The 25,484-nt window shown below is 34.9% G+C and overlaps 1 protein-coding gene across 1 annotated transcript in view; it reads right to left on the reverse strand.

The window, feature by feature from the left end:
* LOC150103500 (solute carrier family 12 member 4-like) overlaps window positions 1-25,484 on the reverse strand; it is a 336,194-nt gene that overhangs the window by 190,254 nt on the left and 120,456 nt on the right. The window contains exons 8-10 of the mRNA XM_090397527.1: window positions 21,930-22,144; window positions 16,298-16,459; window positions 734-828 (exon numbers count right to left, since the gene is read on the reverse strand). Of these exons, the coding sequence (XP_090253653.1) occupies window positions 734-828; window positions 16,298-16,459; window positions 21,930-22,144 (472 nt within the window). The remainder of the gene's footprint in view (window positions 1-733; window positions 829-16,297; window positions 16,460-21,929; window positions 22,145-25,484) is intronic.

The raw sequence follows: 25,484 nt of genomic DNA on the forward strand, positions 1-25,484 counted from the left end.
TTAGATGGTAGATGAATTTCATTGTCTGGCGTGAGACACCATCCTGCTTACTGGAGACTAGTAGTGGCTTAAAAGAGTTCCAAGTTTGGTATATAGAAATAGTTTTCTAGATTATTTAGCCATTAACTCACCATGGTTATTAATAATATAAATGATTTTACAGCCTTTTATTAGGAGATCAACATAAAAACTGCACTATCTAGGCATAATTTTATATGAAGATGACAAATGAAATACAATAATAAATCTTGGATGGTGGATAGCACATTTTTTTTTTTTCCCTCGTTAGAGGGTGCCAAAAATAGGAATTTAGATCTTTTGTCCTTTGCAATTATATTGTTTCACTCACTCACTGTCGCGTTTACATGTGTGTTGTGCTCTGATGATGCTGAGTTGAAAATCAGCGAAATATAAGCGTTATTAAAACATCTTTGTTGTTAAAAGTGTTTGTGGTGTTGTTAATACCGTGAAAAATTAGTCATGAATAACTTGATATTCTTCTTTAAAAGTGGTGTTGGAATTTCAATCATAAAGATAAAATTCAAACTAAGCATCAAGTTCTAAGGAAAAACAAATGGATATTCTTTATAATGTAAGATTTATAAAATTAACATAAAGGAATTTAAATAAGATTCTCAAAATGATGGGATCGTGTGAGGTCAACATTTAAACTGTGTACCCAACAATTTTTTTATGAAACCTTTTTTAGGCAAGCATACTAAAGGATACAAACAAAGGAAGTACTAAGCTGAGCTGCAAGAGTTCCTGTAGGTATTGATCTCTGTGCATCAGCAAGGTCACCGGATCTATTAGAGCCTGCCATTATACCTAAATAATGAACAAAATTTCAATGTAAACAGAGGACAAACTTCAAAGATAAATCTGATACAAAACCAAAAAGTTTATTTAAAATAAATAGAAGTTTTTGGTTTATAAATAAATACAATGTAAATAAATACAATATCAAAAGAGAAACTAGATGGATGTTAACTAGGCGAGGCAATTGCAAAATCTTAAGATTTCATTTGTTTACATCACAGATTTTGAAAGCAACAATGGATTTCCTATAGCAGTCCTATACCCAAACTCATGGATAAATTTATTTCTAAAACGAAAATGAAATGAGCTTTTAACACGATGTAGACATAGGTTTCTTTGGTTAAGCAGTTCGGTAGGTAGTTTTTGGTATTCAGACCACATAGTATATAAAGAGCTTTTAACCTTTCAGTTTCAAAAATTTTCAAAATTTTTACTCTTTCAAAATCCACTGTTTTATTCAATATCTCTCTGTTATTAGTGCCACTAATTTTTTCTTTTTTCTATACATCTCTATGTTCACATATTTGTTCTTCATCCTCTTTTACGTATTTCAGATCAACCGAGTTCAGCACTGAACATCATACCAACTCTACTTCTTAAAAGTAGACAGCTAGGTATGTAATTTAAATATTTTTAAGATAAATAAAAAAAATAATAATAAATTTAGTTTAATCCTTTATCCAAGTGTGAGCAAACAAAGTTTGCACCTGAAAATATCTTCAGGACTGGAGTAAGGTAGTACAACACTGGCAACTCGTAGCAAAGGTGGACCAAGCTAACATCACTCCTATCTCAGGATCTCCCATAATGCAAAATACATCTCCTTGTGGATATGCATAATGTTATGCATTAAGGAAAGGGCCACTACCCAGACTAGTTTCGACCTTTATTGAGGTCTCTTCAGTGGGAGCCAGGCCCAGAAGTGGAGATACCAGGCAGAAGCAATGGCGAGGTCATCTTTACCTATAGGAGTTAACAAAAGGTGTGCAGCTGTTTAACAATGAGATTTTTGTAGTAAAAATAAAAAGGAGTTAGACAGGGTTGTATCCTTTCACCAAATCTATTTAGTATCTATAGTGAGACTGTGATGAAAAAGATTGAAAAACAAAAAATATGAATTAGTATCAATGGTATAAAATACAATCTTAGATATGCTGATGATACCATTTTAATAACAGAAAACAGAAACAAATTAATCAAATTACTGCAGCTACTAATTGAAGAAGGTAAAGAATTTGGATTAGATATAAATGCAAAAAAGACCAAATTTATGAAAATCTCAAAAGAACACAGATCTGAGCCAGAAATATTCATAAACAATATGAAAATTGAACATACAACAGAATACAAATATTTAGGCACCTACTTTACTGCAGATGGAAAGCAAGATAAAGAAATAAAAATAAGAACAGCCATAGGTAAAGATGCATTCTGGAAAAATAAAGATCTGCTCAGAAGTTCTGAGAGTATCGAGAAAAAAAAAGAATGATAAGAACATTAGTGTGGCCAATTTTCACATATGGAAGTGAGACCTGGATATTCAAGAAGAGAGTAAGGCAATAGATAATAATGGCCTTTGAAATGTGGTGCTATAGGAGAGCTCTGAAAATCCCATGGACAGAACATGTGACAAATACAGATGTCCTACAGAGAATGAGAACACAGAAATCTTTATTACAGAAAATGAACCAGAGAAAGATGAGATTGGCTGGACGTTTACTGAGAGGTTCAGCAGGGCAGAGGATACTAACAGTTTTAGAAGGAAAAATTATGGGAAAAGGATCAAGAGGCAAAAAACGAAAGACATAGCTTGAAGATATAAGATCATGGACAGGATTGCATGGCTATGCAGAAACAAAAAGGAAAGCCACCAACAGAGAGAACTGGGTGCTGCACCCTCTCACTGAGGAAGCTACACGAAGAAGAAAGAATACAGGGGCAGTTCCATCACGAAATAAGCTTCGCAATTTCCATTTACTATTTTCACTTAGGAGCTACATGAAAGACAACCACAAGAATAAGTGAGCAACTTTTATTATCATTATTTATATATCATCAGTACTCTTATTTTATTGAGGTTACAATGAAATGCAAATTTTATGTTATTTCTTCAGAAAATTAACGAGAAAAATCAGAAACTTCTTTTATACAAATTACTTTTTTTTTTTTTTTTTTTTTTTTTTAACTATTATATAAATCAAGTAGATATTAAATCCAGCATTATTTCAAAGCCGAATGTAGAAACTATGAAAGTTTCATACGAAATTTGACCAGAGAGCTCACAGGAATACATTTGCTGGCATTTACAAGTTGCACTAGCGTCCATATATTCGCCTTCTATTGGTCCATTTTGATAAGGTTTCACTGGCCTGACAGCTGTTTCAAACTGGCTGGTTCTCCTCAGAACCTCAAGAGAGCAAAAACTTTTTGCTCTCTTAAGGAACTTGGAACTTCATTTGATGATGGAATGCGTCCTTGACTCTTCATCCCTTTATCTGATTTCTGGATAAGACAGTGAGAGGTTTAGTGTGGGTATTTTACCTGCTCTTTGTGATCATTTTATGCTGTATCAACTTTCTCTTGTGATGAAGGATTTTGGTTTTCTATTTCTTTTAAGGTTACACGGTGATCAGCATTCATATTTACGAACACAAAACGTGTTGAAATGATTATTTTACTTATTAAATAAGTTTAATATTATTTATTATAATATTAATATTTGCTATGGTGTTTACTGTAGCTTTCTTCCACCGTATTCTGTGGCATGTATCCAGAGCATGGTCTGCAAGACCAGAATGGCCGTACTTGTGAAAACTGATGTAGTCCTTGTGTTCAGAAATTCTGATATTCGCTGTCCTGCCTGTTTGGCCAAAGTAAGACAGTTTACAGCTGCAAGGGACCTGGTATACACCAGGTAGGTCTAGGGGAAGTGGTTGGTCTTTTGAATAGTTTTTCTACTATATCCATTTTTTATAAATGTATGGTTGATGATCTCGTATTCCTGGTTTAGAGCATGTTTATTTGGATTGACTTGCTACCTCAGCATATGTCCTTCCATGTTGTGGAGACCATGGTTTGTTGGGAGGACCTGCACTCTTGTGAGGGTCTGTTGGTTTGAAGTTGTGCCTCCTGATTTTGGGGAAATGTTGTGCAGCCCCTATAACTAACTTGTGGGATGTGGATCTCTGCAGTTGGCAGAGATCCACATTTTGCTGGTTGTGGGTGTGGTTTTTGGCATTCAATCATTACATGTTTGCCACCACATTTAATGCATTGGTAATCTAGCTTCAAGTAGCATTGTGAAATCCAAACTTTTGACAGCAATGGCATTGTGTCATTGTTGATTTGTGTTTTAATGATTCGGTCTTAATGACTAAATCACAGATAGTTTGGAGATCATATATGTGTTTCTGGTCTTTGCTGATTTGAAACAGTATTAGGGGATATGGTGTTTTGTCAGCTCTATGCATATGGCTGACTTTCACATATCTGAAGACTGTTTTGGAGGTATGCTTGAATTTCATTCTGTTACCCCTCTGAGCACAACTTTGAGTTTCTTCTCACTATTGAGTGCAAATGTGTGGTATCCAGTAATTTGGTTAGTTTTCTGTAATCAGTGGAAGTTTTTGGTTGGATGCGAATTCCTTCTTCAGTATTAGTGGCTCTCGTAAATGATATTTCTGAAGACCGCAGTGAAGTGACAACAGATGTCCAGTGATTTTTATCTCTTAGGATAACTGGGGTACTTTTTCTTTAGTACATTGTCTGTTTCCATCTCTGTTGTTTTGGATGCTTCTGTAGGGGTGGTGATTTTCCTCTTTTTTTTTGACTATTTGGAATTCTGTGTGCGTGCTTCAGAAGTATGATGGATGCTGTCTTAGGATGAGGCATCTTCTAGATTTGGGGAGTGTTCTAAGTCCGATTGTGGCTGCATTATGTTTTCAACACTTATGCTTCTGTAGGGGTGGTGATTTTCCTCTTTTTTTTTGACTATTTGGAATTCTGTGTGTGTGCTTCAGAAGTATGACGGATGCTGTCTTGGGATGAGGCATCTTCTAGATTTGGGGAGCGTTTTAAGTCTGATTGTGGCTGCATTATGTTTTCAACACTTATCATCCATTTTGTCTTCTGTGACTGCTGATGGGGTGAATGTATCAAAAAGCTTTACTTTCCTCGGCCAGTTGTCATTTAATAGTTTTCCTAGTCTTAGAAATTCTTCTCTTCAAATTTGGTTTCATTTAGAAGTATTGTATTGCCATGATTGATAATAATTGTGTAAAGACACAGTTTGAGAAGCAGTTTCTAGAATCCAAATGTGAAATCCCATAGATCGAATTGATGATCTACCAGCAGAGAAAGATCCGGCAGTCCTGAAGGGCTGCTAGCTAGACCGAGCATTAGAATAAACGTGCAAAGTAATGGTGGAAGAGTCGTGATTTTCACTAGGCCTCAGCTAGAGTTTTCTTCCTACCTAAAATAAAAAAATAAAAAACCAAATATTCACCACTTGTCCTCTTATCGGGTGGGGCCTACACATCCATAGACCTCATGCACATTTTGTACACAGGGAAGAAAGTAGAAATTCAACCTGTGCGAAAAGCCACTGAAATCAAATGTAGTGTTATCTAGGAGAAAAAAGCGAATATATCCATCCTTGTCAAAACCACTAATCAATCAGTACTAAAAAATTCAGTGTCTGAGAGGTGTATTTTTCGTAAGTGAACTCTTGGTCGGTGTGTAAAGTATTTACTAAAAATAAAGAGCCAAAAAGCTTCAGTTCGGTGATGCAAAATTATATAAATCAAGTGGATATTAAATCCATCATTATTTCAAAGCCAAATGTAGAAATCATGAAAGTTTCATACAAAATTTGTATTCCCATAAGCTCTCTGGTCAAATTTCATAGAAACTTTCATAGTTTCTACATTTTTTAAAATTTTTTACTTTTTTTTTACAATTGTTGGTACGGATATGATCAGGAACAAGCATATTCCTACATGAAAACTTTTATCATTAACAACTAGAGCTATTTTTTTATTTTGTTTTGCTCATATACTATAGAAATTTATTTTGCTTAATTTTTACACTAAAAATACTCGAGTTAAAACTGTGATTGACTTGAAAAATTTTTGAAATCCTAATACACCCAAATTAAATTCAATAAAAGCAGATTTAGGTTAGGTTAATAAGAGCAAGTATATGTTGAATCACAAGGCTGGTAATTATGAGAAATTTAGCAGACAGCTTAGAGCTATAGCATGCAATGAGGAGTTGAGTAAAAAATAAATAAATGCTGATTGGGAACTGACAAAAAGTCATTTAACAGCATCAATGTGTAAATGTGGCCAAAGGTCAAAAGGTTGAATAAGGTAGGTGTCAAATAGGTAAATGAAGAGATTTGGCATGAAATCTGAAAGAATAAGGTGGCACTTTGGAAATGGCACAAAACGAATAATGATAATAATCAGTTGCACAAAGAGTATACTGAGTCACTCTCCTGGGCTACTCTTTATATTCTTTGTGCAACTGATTATTATCATTATTCATTTTGTGCCATTTACAAAGTACCACCTTATTCTTTCAGATTTGGTAATGACAGCAAAAGTGCAGTAAGAGAAGCAATTAGCAAATTAGGCCAAGAAATATCCTACATTTTTTTTTTTTAATATGTTGCAAGCAGAAAGAATGACAATGCAAGATGATGTGTTAATGGATGAAAGTGGTAGATTGATAAATGCTGCAGAGGACATAGTTGAGATATTCAGTAGCAGTGCATCAGGGTGTTTCATCGTCAATGAAATCAGAAGCTCAAGAGTAGAGAATGAAATGAGAGAAAAATACCAGTGAGCGAGTAAGAGGTACATGACGAGTTAAATAACGCAACAGGACTTAATGACATATCACCGTGTGTCTTAAGGGAATATTCCAGAGAGTTAGAATCAGCCTTGACATACCCAATTAAAAATTCTTGCAACAGCACAAGTCCTAAAGGAGTGAGGGAAGGTAGAATTGTTCCACTTCACAAAGGCAGTATTAAGGTTACATTTACAAATTACAGGCTGATCTGTATATCTGAAGTTGTAGTTAAGTTAAGGCACAGAGAATACTGCTAATGATAGCAGTATTCTCTGTGCTTGTCAGCATGGATCTGTTAAACTGAGGTCATATTTTACCAACTTGCTTACGTACTACAAGGTGACAAATATATTAGGCAAGGAGGATGGATATACAGTAGTATACTAAGTTTTGCAAAAGGCATTTGATAGACTGTCACACCACTAGTTGATAATTCAAATGGAGAAGATGGGATTGGATGATAGATTAATCAGCTGAATAGTCAACACTGACTCTCAGATAGGTATCATCAACTTGTGTGTGGGTTTGGAGTATTCTGGAAGAAGCAAGTCATTAGCAGTGTGCTGCAGGGATATTGTTGCATTGGGACTATTGTTATTTAGTTTGCATATTAATGATATATGGATGTGTTTAACTGGTGATATACAAATGTTTGTAGATGATGCAAAACTGGAGAGAATAATGAGGAATTGAGCAGATGTGGCCTTGCAAGTGGAAATTTTGGAGGAAGTGGAGAAGGTAAGATGCCTTGGAGTGGTGGTGGACAAAGATCTGATGTTCAGCAGTAACACTGCATAAACTGTGAAGTTGCCATATCAGATTATGTGATATGGCGACCAAATGATGCAGAGATGTGAAGAAATAACGAAGTTCTGGTTGCATTGTATAAGGCCTCCTATAGATTATTGTATAGATTTGGTTATTGGGTTTGCATAGTGACAAGAATATGTTAGAAAGTCCACAGAAAAGGTTGTAACTGGTCTTTGGTATGTGGGATATGAAGGGGGATGCGGTTTGCAAAGTCTTGTGAATGGAAGAGAGAGAGAGAGGGGGAATATGACTAAGTTCATAAAAGGTTGTTACTGAGTTGCAAAAGAAATTTTTCATAGAATGGGATGGGGAGGGGAAAGAACAGGGAGACATTAACCTGGTAACAACCTTTTACTAACTTAAATGTCCATATCATATCCCCCTCTCATCCTTCTATTCACAATGCTTTGCAACCTGTATTCCCTCAATCTGTCTTCATATCCCACATACCAAAGACCAGTCACCACATTAGTCAGCCTTCTCTGGACACTTACCAGTATATCCTCATCATTATAAAAACCAAGGGACAAATGCTGTATAAGGAGGATGTGAACAGGTGCTTTGCCTGATATTGTGGTAAATGTGATTGCACTGAATGAGTTTGAAGCACAGTTTGATAGGCTTTGTGTGTGTAACATGATGAGTCTTGATTTCAGAGGTCTGGTGTTAATAATAGTAATATTATCAAATTTTACATTTCTCCCCTCTAAGATAACTTTCACTGTATCAATCCACCTAGAAGTTGGTCTTTCACTTTTCTTTTTGTTTAAGTCACCATCCAACTTGACATTGCCTCTTGTAACAATGTCAAGTTCTTTGGTAATATCCTCAATTTTTTAATCATGCTGCCATTGATTTCATCTGATCACTTTCCTAATCTTTCTCAGAACTCTCATATCTACTGTTTCCAGTCTTTCAAATGTTTTATATTTAATCCAGCTCTCAGATCCATACATTAAAATTGATTTGAACACAGTCTCATACACAGCCAGTTTAACATATTGACCAATTTCTCTCTTATTCCATATAAATTTATTGACTTCCTACCATTCCAACACTGCTAATTTTGCTATTTCCATATTTAATTTTCTATTTTCAATAAAAATTTATTTCATTATGATCTTCACTATGAGTATAGCATTCACTAGATATGCCTTTATTCTGATTAGAATTATTCTATTGGAGACTGTTTTGGTTGTAACCCAAAATGTATTTTCTTTATTCTCTTCTAACAATGAATGCTACTCCCTATTTCCAAAGGTTTTCAAGTATTACATGTCCAGAGAAATACATCATCAGTATCAAAGTGACCCATTCCTGTCCATCTCAGTTCACTGATTCCTAACATCTTAACTCGAGTTCTTCTCATTTCTTTCTTCACTAGTTCATTTTCCTTTATACGTGCTTCTTTCCATGTTCCTATTTTATGTAAATCAGTAAAGCAGAGGCATCTTCTTCTAAGATTAACTCTATCAGAAGTTGAACTCCCAGAAGGCTTTGATTCAGCTTAATCATTCTTGTTAACTTAATTGGAAATTCCTTTCTGCTCTTCCCCAGTAGCCATTTCATTGCCTTCCGATTTGGGTGTTCCATCTTCCAGCACTATATTGCAATAACTTAAGTTTCTGTTCATAAGATTTTCTTGGAAAAATATACAATGAAGTGGTTTACCAATGCCTTTTCTGTTTGTTTAGCCTACTAATAAGGCTAAACATACTGCAAGAGATGAAGAAAAGTCAAATAGGAAATATTGGGGGGCAAGAAGGAACGAAAGGAGAATAGGGATCAGTCTACAGATAATATAACAGATGTATATTACACAAAATGTGGCATGGTCCAGCATTAGGTACCTCAGGTTTGCCACTCCTGTACTCACTAAAGTGAGCACTTGAGGGGAATACTTTCATTAGAGGAGTGAATTACTAATAACTTATAGTTGTTCATAAGATTCAGGGAAGACAGAAATTGCAGCTCACACCCTTGAACTGAAATATATCCTCCAAATCAACAAGGCCATAATCAGACAAATAAGACAATGAAACAATGCTTAGAATATCCGAAACTATTGCCATAAAATGCGATGAAAATTCAATCAATGTCCGCCGCCCTACCTAATTTCCGAATGCTGGATGATTCCTGCCAAGTACCCTCAAGGGATGTACAGGATATGATAGTACTACATGAAAAAAATTACATCATTATTAATTTCTTATCTACAATTTACCTCCAAATCAGTCTGTTACTTGTCAAGACTCCAACATTATCAGATCTTATATTTCTGTCATCTAAAGCACTTTGTACCATATCAATCCACCTATATCTTGGTCTTCCTCTGGGTCGTTTTGCTGCCAACCTGGCAGAGAACACTTGTTTTGCTAATCTTTCCTCGCCCATTCTATTTACGTGATCATACCACCTGAGATTAGCTCTGCTAACGCATTCCTGGATGCTGACAATGTCAAGTTCTTTCCTAATATCCTCGTTTTTAATATGATATTGCCATTGATGCCATCTGTTCACGCCTATAATCTTTCTCAGGACTCTCATATCTGTGGTCAAGTGTTTTACTTCTGACCCAGCTCTCAGATCCATAAGTTAAAACTGGTTTGAACACTGTCTTGTATAGAGCTAATTTAGTGTTGCAACTAATTTCTCTCTTATTCCATATGAATTTATTCAATTGACTTCCCACCATACCAGCTTTGCTGATTCTGTTGTCTATTTCTATATTTAATTTACCATCTTCAGTAAAAATCATGCCTAAATAGCTGAAATGTTTTACTTGTTCCACAGGTTCTCCATTCACAACACAGTTGACATTTTCGATGATTCTGCCTATTTTCATTGCCTTTGTCTTTTTATTGCTGACCGTCATACCATATCTATTACAACAGTTATTCAATTTAGTCAAGGAATCTTGCAGACTCGTAGTGGATTTATTGATAAGTATAACATCATCCGCATAAAGCAAAAAGCTGACATTAACATCTCCAATTTTGATATCATGTTTAATACCACTTTCCTTCATAATGTGATCCATATAGATAATGAATAACAGAGGGGATAATGTACATCCTTGTCTCACACCAGATTTAACATTAAACCATCTTCCTGTACTTCCTTCAATTCTAACTGCTGACTTACAACTCAAATAAAGACTAAGTATTGCTTGATATAATGCCCCATTGAAACCATATAACTGCAGCATATTGAATAGCTTCTCTCTTGGCACCTTTTCATATGCCTTTTCCAAATCGACAAAACTTAAATACAGATCTTTGTTATATTCCCATGCTTTCTCGACTATTTGTCGTAAAGTGAAGATCTGATCCTGACAGCCTCTATTTGGCCTGAATCCAGCTTGTTCTTCACCAAGCTTTTCTTCCACAATTCTTCTCAACCGTTTCTCAAGTATACTTGCATAGATCTTGCCAGGAACACTCAGTAGGGAAATACCTCTGTAATTCTCACATTCAGTTTTATTTCCCTTTTTATATATGGGTACCATGAGAGCTCTACTCCAATCATCGGGAATTCGTCCCTCTGTCCAGGCTTTCTGAACTATGCAGTGCAGCCACTGTAAGACTCTTATACCACCATACTTCGGCATTTCTGGTCGAATATCATCTACTCCTGCTGCCTTTCCACATTTCAAGCCTTTGATGGCTTTTTCTACTTCAAGTATGGATATGTATTCCTGACTGCATGCCTGGTCAGTGTTTTTTACCACTGTGCTATCATCACTGCTTGTTTCGTTTAGCAGTTTTTCAAAGTAATTACTCCCTACTTCAAGGATGTCTTTTTCTCCTGTTTTCATGCCACCTTTATCATCTCTAATTCCTTTTACAGCACTCTTTCCTCCATTCCTAATCTTCTTCAACAACCTCCAGAATATTTTGCCACCTTCTTGATATTTATTTTCTATATTATTGCCAAAGTCCTCCCATGGCTTTTGTTTAGCTAGTTTTACACAGTGTTTAGCATTCTTGCATTTGTCTCTATATTCTCTAAGAGCATAAGCTGACTTATTTGACAGGAACTTTTGATAAGCTTTCTTCTTTTCCTTCACTGTCTCTTTAACTTCCTGTGTCCACCAGGGAGTTCTGATTTTTTTATCCTTACAGACAACCTCACCACATGCTTCTCTGGCAGAATCAATCAATGTTTTCTTCAGAGTTTGCCACTGAATCTCCAAGGTTTGATTCCAGTTCTCAAACTCTTTCATTTTTTTCTTCAATAGTCTTTGTGTATTTTAGTCTACAGTTCATATCTGAGAGCTGCTCAACTTTTATTCGCTTTAAAACTTTCTTACATGTTATTCTTTTCAATATTAAATTCAATTTTATCCTGCTCAAGACTAAATAGTGATCACTTCCAATTTCAAATCCTCTGTACACTCTGGTGTCCTGCACCAGGGAGAAAACATAACTATCAACAATAACATAGTCAATGAGACTTTTCTTATTCCTAGCCTCTTCTCTCCATGTGAATTTGTGCACATTTTTATGTTGGAACATGGTGTTAGTAATAACCAGTCCATGTCCTGAGCAGAAATCCAACAGATATTTGCCATTACTATTAGCTTTGCTCTTTTCTCCAAATTTTCCCAAAATATTTTTGTATGTCTCACAATCATTTCCTACTCTGCTATTTAGATCCCCAACAAGGACCAACTTTTCATTTTTCATTGTGTCAGTTGCTTTTTCTAAAGCTTCAAAAAACTCCTCCACTTCTACCTTAGTAGAACCTTCTGTGGGACCATAGGTACAAATAAGTCTCATTGTCCAGTTCCCCATTCTCATATTTGCTCACATTACTCTACTTGAGACTGACTGCCATTCAAGAAGATTAGCCTCGCATTTTGTGTTGAATACTATGGCTACTCCTTCTTTACCTTGATTGTCATTGCCTGAATATAACATTTTGTATTTATTGCTCAGAAAGATCTCGCCAGTTTTGGTCTTTTTTTTTTTTTCAGTCACCTCTATTATGTCGATCTGGTACTTATCTAATTCCTCAGCAAGCTCCATTTCTTTGCCATTCAGGCTTCTCACGTTGATAGTACCGATCTTTAACTCTGGTGATGTTGAGTTGGGGTTTGTTTTCAGATTTGTTCCAGTAGGTGACTTTTCGTTGTTCGCCCTGGTTCCCTGGCAAAAACAACGGGAGCCTTGTTTAACCGGGCGACGCCCCAGCCGGCATGAAATTCTGTCATGTTGTACCATCATTTTTTATTTTGGTTTAACCAATAAGAATACAATTTGGTCGGCTAAATCCCAAATTGCCAGCCCATCCTCGTTTGTTCAGTATCCAAGTAGATACCCAACAGGGTGCACCACGAGAAGGTGAGGATTGAACATTAGGTCAGAAGCCCTGGTCGGTTCTCCGCATTCCTTTAAAGGCTATGTGGAGGTCTCCTCTCAGTTATACAGCTTTGACCCTTAAGCACTCCTGTCCACCGCCCTACCTAATTTCCGGATGTTGGATGATCCAGAACTTACAAATTAAGCCACGCCTCCGGCCATTAGCGACAACAAATGCCCTTATTTGGCAGATTCAACTTGCAGTCATGACATAGCTCTACAGTCATTCCAAAAATGTTCCGATGATGGTTAGTCGACCGAAATGATCTGCACCCGTTAATGCCCTCTCCTGCCCCAGTTTCCGCATAAGTAAACCCTTTCCCCCCCTCCAAAAAAAAGCGCCCTTAAACACAATAATATATATATATATATATATACATATATTAGTAATACAAAATACCCAGGTTTCCAAATTTATTTCCCCCCCCCACACACACAACATTCCTCCCATCCCCCTCATTATAAACAATCTTCAGCAGGATCATGGAACTGGAAGACATCCTAGTATCAAAATAAGGTATGTACAAAATTTTTCCACCTCTTTTATTCTGCTATAATTGCCTTGCATGCATGCAGGTACAATAGAGATAATGCAAAACGAGTGAATACAAAATATCAATCTTATCTTGTGGTTGTTACTAGCAATCTCAGCAGGTGCAGTAAACTCTTGATCAATTGCCTTGAAGTGATCTTGTGATATTAGCCTCTCAGATTTTTAATAGAGTGAGATGTTTAAGAAAGAGTGCTATGGCTAACTTACCTTACCAAAGAGGTCAGTTTTGGGACTGTTGCTACTGAACTTTTATGTTAGTCATACTAGGAGAGATTTAAATGGAGACATGCAGCTGATGACACAAAATTAGGATGAATTATGAGGAGCAGAGCAGATATTGTGACTATACAGGGTGATCTGAAAAGGCAAAGTGAGCTAGGAAGCAAGTCCATCTGCCAATTCAATATTGCAAAGTGTAAGATTTTGAAATTTTATACACCCTCTGTCCAAAAAGAAACCAAAGTTTTGATAGAAAATGAAACACAGGCCAATTATAATTATTCAAATCATTTATTTCAACCAATATACTCTCCCTCAGCTTTGATACAGTGTTTGGCATAGTCAATTAATTCGTTAAATGAGTTTTTTTTTATCAGTTTTTGGGATACTGCCGTTTGAACATTTTCAATGGTGTCGTATCGCTTTCCTTTCATCGGCAAATGAAGTCGGGGGAAGAGAAAGAAGTCACAGGGTGCTAAATCAGGTGAATATGGTGAGTGATCCAACACACAAACTTGGTTTTTGCTCAAAAACTGTCTCACAATGTTCGAACGATGAGATGGTGCATTCTTGTGCAAAAGTGACCAGCTGCCTGCATCACGATATTCATGCCATATGCGAAGAATTCTTGCTATCAATTGCTACAAAACTTTGAGTAGAGTGGAGATACCAGGCAGAAGCATTAGCAAGGTCATCGAAAACTAAACTTTCAACATCTTTCTCTAAATCCAGAGTAATTTAATAAAAAGGTGGCACAACGTTTGGCAACTCCTATAGGTAGAGATGACCTTGCTAATGCTTCTGCGTGGTATCTTCACTTCTGGGCCTGGCTCCCACTGAAGAGACCTCAATAAAGGTCGCAACTAGTCTGGGTAGTGGCCCTTCTCTTAATGCATAACATTATACATATCTGCAAGGAGATGTGTTTTGCATTATGGGAGATACTGAGATAGGAGTGATGTTAGCTTGCTCCACCTTTGCAACGAGTTTCCCGGTGTTGTACCACCTTACCCCAGTCCTGAAGATACTTTCAGGCGCAAACTTTGTTTGCTCACACTTGGATAAAGGATGAAACTAAATTTATTATAGTCTAACCAAGTGAAAAATAAACTTTCAACATCTTGGTCAAATGTGCGCAGTTGATTTTGGAATCCCCAATTCATCTTCAAGGAATCTCACGGACGATTTCGGGTTTTTTTTGATGAAATTGCGCACTTTTTGGATGTTAACTTCGCTGAGTACAATTTTTGGATGGCCCGGCTTTTTGTTGTCTCATGACCACTTTGAAATCACTTAAACCACTCGCAAACTTGAGTAGTGGCCCCTTGCCTTTAATACATAGCATCATACATCTCCTCAAGGAGATGGGCTGTGCATTAAGGGTAAATATTAAGAATAGTGATCACAGCTTATTCTACCTTTACCATGAGTTGTCTTGACCTACACTACTTTGAGGGTCAGCTAGACTTGCGATACGTGCAGGTGCAAACTTGACTTATTTGTCTGTTTGCTTACTTGGGAATTGGAGTAAAACCAGGTTTAAAATAGCTTGGCATCTTTAACATTTATTATACCCAAGGCAAAATACATTTATATCTTATCCAGAGATTTCTATTTAATAAGGTTAAAACACCTTATGGTAACTTGTTCTGTTAAAATACTTATAAGCTCTGTATTACTAAAAAATTGGTATTTCTAGCCTGGCTCCCACTGATGAGACCTCAATAACGGTTGAAACCGGTCTGGGTAGTGGCCCCTTGCCTTTAATACATAGCATCATACATCTCCTCAAGGAGATGGGCTGTGCATTAAGGGTAAATATTAAGAATAGTGATCAGAGCTTATTCTACCTTTACCATGAGTTGCCTTGACTTGCACTACTTTGAGGGTCAGCTTGACTTGCAATATGTGCAGGCGCAAACTTGACTTATTTGTCTGTTTGCTTACTTGGGAAATGGAGTAAAACCAGGTTTAAAATAGCTTGGCATCTTATACATCTTATATAAGATGTCAAGATGCCATCTTATATATAAGATGGCATCTTGACATTTTATACTTAAACATTTATTATACCCAAGGTAAAATACTATCTACACACACACACACACACACACACACACACACACACACACACACACACACACACACACATATATATAAATTTAAAGAATGCAATTTGCAGACCCTAGTGCATAGATTCCCAAACTTTAATTGACATCTATTTCTATCTGGCATGGTAAATTTTCAAATGATTAAATAACTGAAATAGAAAATTGATAAAAAAATTGATCGTGTAAGACGGGCATAAGATGAATTAAAATGCAATATTTAAATTTTAAATAATTTTAGAGATCAATGTGGAAAAAATTTTTCTATAGAATGGGAGAGAGAGAGGGGGGGGGGATAAACATGAGTCTATACCTGAAAATTGTATAAGGAAAGTAAGAGCAGGAGAGTATAGAGTAAGTTTTCTTGAATGGGGAGAGTCATCAGTGAGTGGAATGAATTGCTTGTAAGTGGAGAAAAGAGGAATCAAATGAAGTCAAAGTTTGATGAGTTTGCATGTGTCATAGTGAAGATCAACTATGACAAGTCTGACTCCATGGAAGGCTGGTATAATAAGAATAACATCTATGTTCATAAATCTAATTTACAAACAATTCAATTTATTACTTACCAGTACATGAAGGGAAAAATATAGCCACCAACATAGTGAAAGAAGTAGTAATATCCACCAAAATCTGATTGTAAGTTTTTTGTCCAAATGAGCTAGCCTCTTCACGGTGTTGTGAAAGTGACACAAAATCACCACTCTGACGAAATCTACTAGGAACATTCTCTATTTAAAATAAAATTACACTATTTTATTTGGGATTCACCGAACTTAGATATTATGAGTGAAATTTTATCTCAAAATGTTTTATTTAACTATGAATAAGAACAAAAACAAAACTTACATAAAAAGAGACATAAAAACTACTAACACTTTCATTATGTATTGTATAAATCAACCAATTATAAATTTTATAACTTTAATTTCTTTAGTATTAATCCCAGAAAATTTCTTAGAAATTTAGTTTACTTTTAACACATCTCAAAACACTACCATTTATAAGCACTGATTACTGTATTATTATATCAGAAAACTGTTCTGATCTTCATATACCAATTCTTAGTGGATGAACTATTGAGATAACAGTTCATCTACTTTTTTATGTATAGAAGAGTATTAATACATGGAACCATTGATAACATTCGTTAAGTTTCTTTTATTCCTGAATGCAATGGAGTGTGAAGACCCATCAAAAGACAAATCGCAATAACAATTATGCATAACGCTATTAGGCCTATTTTTAAATTAATTCACTGAAAAATCACTCCTGCTAGCCATAGCACACAACTTTCAGGGGTTCCTCTTTTCTATTCCATACTCTTGTATTAAAAAATTTCATCTGCATCTATGCTCTAAAAACTCTTTAGTAACATATTTTTCTGTTAAATCTCCTCTTTACCACCTATCCATCAAAGTTTGTAACAAACAAACCTTTAATCGCCTCACTAACATTGTTTTGGTCACTCACCAGCAACAAAATTTGCACAGAATAGGCTATAGGTGAATATCATGAAATACTCATGGTAAAGGGAGGATATAGTGTAAGCAAATAAATTACAGACATTACTGAACTTAGAGAACAAAAATAAATAAATAAAATAAATACTATAGTTTTTACATTTAGTGCTTTTAATTCATGTCTTCTGATCTCCAAATACATTGGAGTTCTTAATCTTAATTAACAGGTTCATGAAGCCAAAAAAAAGCAGAAGTTTTTTCCCTACATATTGCTACTATTTCAGCTGACCTATCAGCCGTTTCATCTTCTGAAGATTATATTGCAATATCCACAGAATTTCCTCTGAATCTGCACACAGGATTTTTACAATAGCTAAGGAATATCACTGAGAGGAGACCACCACATTGCCTTTAAGAAATGTAGAGAACTAGGAACTCTAACCTAATGTCCAATCATCACCTTCATGCGGTGTGGTCTGTTAACAGATATCCACTGGATAATGAATGAACAAGGATGGGCTTGGCCAACGAATTGAATATGGTTCAATTGGCTTAAACTAGATATACACATAATGGTATTGTTAATAATTGGCAGATTTTTATATAGAGGATATGCATAGATATTATCTTAATATTAATCTTACCATAGAGATGATCTCTGTTTCTAACAATTATTTTTTTAATTCAGAGTGTACCTATATGTTATTATATGCACAAGGGTTCACTCCAATTGGTGCAATGATCTTAACTCTTTCTTTCAGAATCCAAATAATCACTGACTCAAGACCAAAATACAAAATAAACACATTTAATAAAACAAAAACAATATATATATACACTTCAAACAACTTTACATAACTAACTACAAATTTAATTGGATCCAAGGCCTTTTTAAAATAAACTTACACTTAAGACTAAACACTTTGTTTTCAAAATGTTCATAGCCAGTTTCTCTCTCTGTCAAGGCCCTTTTCTGAAGATATATGACTCTCTTCTTCATTTACACAGGATCCTTTTTCATCACTCATGTAGCACACATAAATTCTTCCTGACTTAATTCCGTCTCTTTTTAGAGAAATAAAAGTTAGATCCCGCATCCTTAATACAGATGAAACTTCCAAATCAGAATTTTCTCGAACATTCCTTTAGAACGTGAATAGCAATTTCTTATTTTATTCATAATGCTTAATGACAGTCTTAACTCTTCCACTTTAAAGGAATTTACAGTTCTATGATTCCCTTTTTGGAACCTACTATAAATCTTTCAATTAGCATTTCTTCCAATATTACTTTTAAAACGCCTATAGTAATACAAATATTTCCCTTTTATTTATCAAATAAAAGGGAAATATTATACTTATTCCACTTTAAACTTAATAGTTTCACGATTCCTTTTTCAGAATATACTATTAATTTTCCTCCGACTGCCACAAAAAACTTAAGTTCCTCCGAGCCTAAATATCTGCTGGCCTGTGTTCTAAATTCCTTCCGAATGCTATCCTGTTTACTCTCTCGTTGCTTCGATACCGAACTTGTCAGCTGTCAATCACACATCAAACTTCTTGGCAAGCATGTGCACTCCATGAAACTGGTAAGCAAGAAGCTAAGTATAATTAATGGCTGACACGTTGTCTCCATTAGCAACAAGAGAGAATGTCTTCATAAAAACACAAAACTTAATATTTTAAATTACAATAAAATTCCTGTAAGTAATACAAATATCAAATCTGGTAAGTACATCAATTTTTTTAACTTCTTTACATATCATTTTTGACAAAACAATTTCAATAACAGGCACATCGCAAGTGTCGACAATGCGTGTTATGAAACTAAAACTAATAAACATGTTAACATAAACAATACATAAAAATATTCAGAATTTTACATTATGATTATTTTTACAGTACAATATAAATTTTTATGCCAGCTAGGGAACATTGTCCTGTTAAGCAAGGCCCCACTATTTGTCAGGGAACCAGGGTGAACACTGAAAATTCAGCTAATGAAACAAATTTAAATTGAACCTCGAGAAGGAGAATGAACCCAGTATCAGAAATGAAGATAAAAACTATCAGATATGAGGCATAGCATATTAATGGAAAGGAAAGAACTTGTAGAGAACTGGAAAAGTACCATGTGAATATAATTAGTATTACAGAGACAACACAAAAACAGGTAAAAATCCTACAAAATAAGTATAGGATGTCATATTCACACAGTAACTATCAAGAAAAGGAAAGAGTAGTGACAACATTTAACACCGACCTGGTGAATGCTATATCTTCCTTCTGGTTCTGGATATATAAAGGATTTGAACTGGAAGTGATCATCACTTAGTTTTAAGTAGTGATAAATCCGAATATCCCATTGAAAAGAAAAATATGTAAGAAAGTTTTAAAAATAATTAAAGTTGAACAACTTTTATAGGTAAACCGTATATTCAACTATACAAATATTATTCAAGAAAAAATGAAACAGAAATACAATTTTATTAATACAAACCAGTTTAGAATAAAAACATTTATTCAAACCTACCAGTTTCGCCAGCAAACTGTCTGGCTTTTTCAAGGCATTATGGAGATATGAAGGTTAGTAAATGCAAATTAAAAGGAACATAAAAAATGTTGTAAACCAAACTAGTAGCTATGGTTACACGTTTCACGTGACAGAGATAACTTATTGTTCTTATTCATTATCACGCATGCGTGTTTGTTGTAGACTTGTAGTGTAATTACTGGCTAGCTGTAGTTCAGATTGATTGAGAGAGAGGATCAAGTTTTTCCACGAACTGTTTAGAATTACACCTTGATTTCTGTTGATACTTTCCGCCGGTTATTAGTACTATCGTGGCTTCCTTAAATACACTATGTCTGTAGTTGGCATCGAGATCGGCTCTTCTCTCCATGTGAATTTGTGCACATTTTTCTGTTGGAACATGGTGTTAGTAATAAGCAATATCTATTGTTAGTAATAACAACAGATATTTGCCATTATTATTAGCTTTTCTCTTTTCTCCAAATTTTCCCAAAATATTTTTGTATGTCTCACAATCATTTCCTACTCTGCTATTTAGATCCCCAACAAGGACCACCAACACCATGTTTTCGTTCATCTTGTTATTAGCAAATGCCTATTATTTTGATCTTGAATTGTATTTTCATTACCTCTATGTTCACATATTTCAATTATATCCCATTTAATACCTTCCAGTTCTTCATCTAGGTTTATTTACCTGTCATTACTGATAAGAGTATCCACATTATAAGTAGCTATGTATAGAATTCTTGCTGGTCATTTCTGCTTATTGAATGGCTTATCCACTTTTAATATACTATATATTTTTTTTAATATGCCATATATCAAATAATAGCTGAGTCCATAAATCTAGTATAATGCTAGCATGAAGAACACTATCAATAATAACAGTCAATGAGATATTTCTTTTGTCTATGTCCCCTATGTGAATTTATGCACATCTCTATGCTGAAATATGGTAATAGTAATGACTAGTCCATGTCTTGAACACAATTCCAGCAAGTACTTACCATTATGGGTTTAGCACTTTTCTCCAATGTTCCCCAAACATTTCTATATGTGCAGTATTCATTTCCTACTCTGCGAAATTTCCCACGAGACTTAACTTTTTTTCCCTTTATGTCGGCTACCTTATCTAATGATTCAAAAAAATTACTTCACTTCTTTCTTAACAGAAGTCTCTGAGGGAACATAGGCACAATTAAGTCTAATCCAGTTCTCCATTCTGATGTTCATCCAAATCACTCTATTTGATACTGCCTGCAATTCAAGATTACCTTTATACTTAGTGTTGCATACTATAGCTATTTGTTCTTTTCCCTCTGATGATTACTTAGCAGTATTTCACCTGCTTTTGTCTTCTGTGTTTAGGTATCACCAATTACATTGAATTTGTACTTTTCCAGTTCTTCTGCCAGTTCCATTTCTTTACCAGTGATGCCTATTATGCTAAGTGCTAATTTTAAATTTTGCTGATGATAATTTCAAGTTTGTTCCAGAAGCATACTTTTCACTCTTCATCCTAGTTCTTCGATAAAAGCAACAACCAAGTAAGCATGAAATTCTACATGTTGTGCCAATTATTTGGTATTTTGGTTTAAGCTGATAAGAATACATACAAAATCCCAAATTGTCAGTCAATCCATATTTATTCAGTATCCAGGTAGACATCTACCATGTGCATGCATCATGAGCAGATGAGGATTATACATCATGTCAAAAGCTTCTGATTCATTCACATTAAAAGGCTATGCAAAGGTCACATAGGACAGGAGAGGAACGAACACACTGAAGTACTATGATTGATAATCTCCAAACTGGAGACTTTACTTAGTAAGAAGAAGAAGAATAATAATGAAAATAAAATATAGACAATTCCTCAGATATAATCATTCTAACATTCAGGTTTGCAAGTTCAAAACTCTTCATTCAATATTTAAATATCAATAACATATATATGTCATGGAAAATTTAATAGAAAGGCCTGTCTTTGTGAAGCTGAAAATGGAAACCTCTTATGTTGTGGTTTTCCATAACTAATAAAAAAGAATCTGGTGATTTAAAAAAAAAAAAAACTTATGCAGCTACTTCCCAAAGATGTGCCCTTTTTATGGAATCTTCCATGACTTACAAGTATGGGCCACCCTATATATAATAAAACTGATAATAAACTTATTAATTTGATATATTTAATAGGGCTTACCATAGAAAGTCTGACTTGATAAACCAGGGATTGCTGGGACCCACCTGGGATCATGTTTTTCAAAGTATGGATCACATTTATAATTAGCTTCTCCTGTTTCAGTGGTATTAATCACAGCACAATAGATATGGAACAATGACAACGAATCATTCTTATTCTTTGTACAATGCTTATAATCTTTATTAGAGAGAAGCCTATCTCCTAGCACACATATCCTGATTAAAGAAAACAACTTGAAATAAGACATCTTATATACACCACTGTGTTATTTTATTAAAAAAAGTATTTAACAGGTTAAATAATGAGCAGAATACTTTAATTTTGTAAGGCATTTTAATAAATCCAACAGTTTCAATAATATCTTACTACTGCTCATTTTCAGGAATACATTGTACAAAATCAAGTAAAACTGATCAAACTACATAAAAGACACTTCAAAAATAAACAACTTATCACTAAACTTAAAACATTAAATATTTCACAAGGAAATATATGTTCAGCCTTCAGTTATACAAAAAACTAAATAGGTGGACTGAAGAAAAGTACAACAATCAGTTAAGTATTAACAAGTGCTACACACCAAAGACAACATGTTTCAATGTGGTAACAATTTCAGGTCGAATAAAATGACAGATCGTAATCATCAAATGCCTGATATGTATCCTCAAGGATGTACAGAACTCTACACTGATACTAAATGTTTGCATTATTACTAACTTCCTATCAACAATTTTACACCAAATAAATCGGTCTTCAGGACCAACATTGTAAGACCATATATTCTGGTATTCTAAGGAAACCAGTAACCACATACATTAATCACACAGTATTAATGTATGTGGCTAAAAGTGCCTTCTCCCCACTTATTTGCCAGGTGAAGGACCAGAATACAGGCATCCCTCGACTTATGTTGGGGTTGCATTCCATCCAGCAGGATATAAGTCAATACATTAAAATCAACAGAGTTATAGGGGTTAGAGACTTAACTGTAATAAGTATACTGTCATTTTAATTTTTAAACCTATTATAAAAACTGTACTATGCATTACCACTATAAAACAGGAGAATAATCACCCAAATAACCTCCAAAATCACATCTTCATTACCTTCCCTATGTGAAAGACCAGGCTGTGGTTCTTCTGGTGTAACCTTTGTTTTTTTGATGAAAATGTCCAATGTACATTGCTTATTCTTCTTCTTTTCATCATACATGTTTATAGCAAGTAAATGCATCATGTACTTTCATTTTCTACTAATAAGTAGCGTTCAACATTGGGGTCATGTCTTCAGCCATTTTGAGAACATTTCTACAAGACCCTTCACTGTAAATTGTTTAACTACCTCCTCTTGTTTCTCTTTTCCCTCTTCTTTTTCTCGTTCTTACTCTTCTGCAACATGTTGTGCCTTCAGTTTGACCAATTCTTTGTTGCCAAACTTCTTCACTCAATTTACAAAGGTCTTCATTTTTTTTCAAAACTTCTAAAATCATGCACAAACCTTTTTAATGTCTTTTTCTATATGACACTCAGAAAAGGGGTGATATGATTGAGACATTCAAATTACTGAAGGGTTTCTATAAGATTAATCAGAAGATATTTTTGAGAATAGGACTAGTGGTGGGAGGACTAGGGGCCATACATGGAAGCTGGGCAAGAGTGTGGTTAGCAAGGGTGTTAGAGCTAGGTTTTTTACTTGGAGAGTGGTGAATAAGTGGAATAAGCTGCCCGAGTCTGTTGTGGGTGCTATGACTGTGAATGAGTTCAAGGCGAGGTATGATTGATTCTGTGTGAATGTCGAATAGTTGTTCTTGACATGATGTTAGGGCCTCCCTTGATGAGTCTAAGGACTCCTTGAAATTGCCCATAATAATAATAATAATAATAATAATAATAATACATTGAGAGGTGACTTCATCCTAAGCCACAGCAAATATTTTTAATAGCATGAAAAATATTGAATGCTTTTGCAGAATTGCATGAGTCTGATAATTTCATTGTGGCATAAATGGCTTGTGAAAAAGTTCTCCATATATAATAAACCTTAAACACCGCAAGAACTCTCTGATCCATCAGTTGGATCAATGGTGTTTGACCTTGAACTTGGTGAAGATCACTGATGTATGGATGACCTGGAGCATTACCTAGAATTAATAAAATTTTAAATTCTACATTTTCTTTCACACAATAGCTTTCCATTTCACTTGCAAAACAGTTGATTAAGGCATCCTCAAACAATTTTTGAATCATCCATGACTTCTTATATCTCTTAATTTGAATAATTTTGCATAGCCAAAGTGAAGCCTTTTGGCTCTCCTTTTTCATTAAGTTCTGCATCACTTCAACCTGAGTATTTGCATCTGGGTCTGGCTCCCACTGACGAGACCTCAACCAAGATCAAAACCAGTCTGGGTAGTGACCCCATCCCCATAATGTATAACATCATACATGTTGATGTTTTTACATTATGGGAAATACTAAGGATAGTGATCAGAACTTACTCCACCTTTACTACGAGTTGCCCTTGTAATGTTTGCTTATGCTTGGATCTGCCAAAACGTTTATAGTTTCTCTATTCGGCTTTGAAATAATGTTGGATTCAATATCCACTTAATTTGAATAATTTTGCATCAGCAAAGTGAAGTCTTCTGGCTCTCTTTTTTTCAGTAATTCTTGGTGCCTTTTGTGATACGACACCTTTTTTGGCAACTCATACGGTAAAGTATAAGTTCTGCATCACTTCAACCTGAGTATTTACATCTGGATCTGGCTCCCACTGACAAGACCTCAACAAAGGTAAAACCAGTCTGGGTAGTGACCCCCCCCCCTTTTGGCTCTCTTTTTCCGGTAAATTAATTAATTAAAAAAATTACATCAAAGCTATATTCTATTTTAAGATAACATAAGAGAAACATTCTTTCATATAGATAGTTTTATTACAGTAACAATGATGTCCTAATTTAGCATGGCATTAAGATTCTGGATTAATCTATGGTCCTATTTATAGTTAACTCTTAGGGAGAATGGTTAAGTGGATAGAATATGTACCTTCCATATTCTTGGGAATTTTAGACCATCATTATTGTTCAGATTGGGGTAGTTGATAAGAATCTCACAGGCCTCCTTAAATTTATGTTCATACCATGTTTTGGTGTGATGTAAACAACAGGTGCTTTTCCAGTCAATTCTATGTAAAGTGTTCAGGGCATGATCAGAAAGGCCAGCTTCACCATTGTTATTATATTTAATGTGTTGTTTATGTTCCTTTTGTCTGATAGGAATTGTATGCCTTGTTTCTACTATATAAGGTAGATTACAGGTACAATAAATACGGTATACTCCAGGGTGGACCAGTGTAGGGAGTGGGTCTTTGGATGAGTTAAGTAAGCGCTTTAATTTTGCAGGAGGTTTAAAGGTGGCTTTAAGGTTGTATTTCTGTAGTATTCTGTTTATTTTATCTGATGTTCCTTTCATGTATGGAATGGTTACGGTTTTATTATAGTCTTGTTTATCTTTGTTTTTGAGTGAGAACATATAGAGAATTTTGTTGATAGTATTT

Source organism: Typopeltis vanoorti, chromosome 9, assembly GCF_054136105.1.
Source record: "Typopeltis vanoorti isolate ZY-2024b chromosome 9, IOZ_Tvanoo_1.0, whole genome shotgun sequence".
NCBI classification, from domain to species: Eukaryota; Metazoa; Arthropoda; class Arachnida; order Uropygi; family Thelyphonidae; genus Typopeltis; species Typopeltis vanoorti.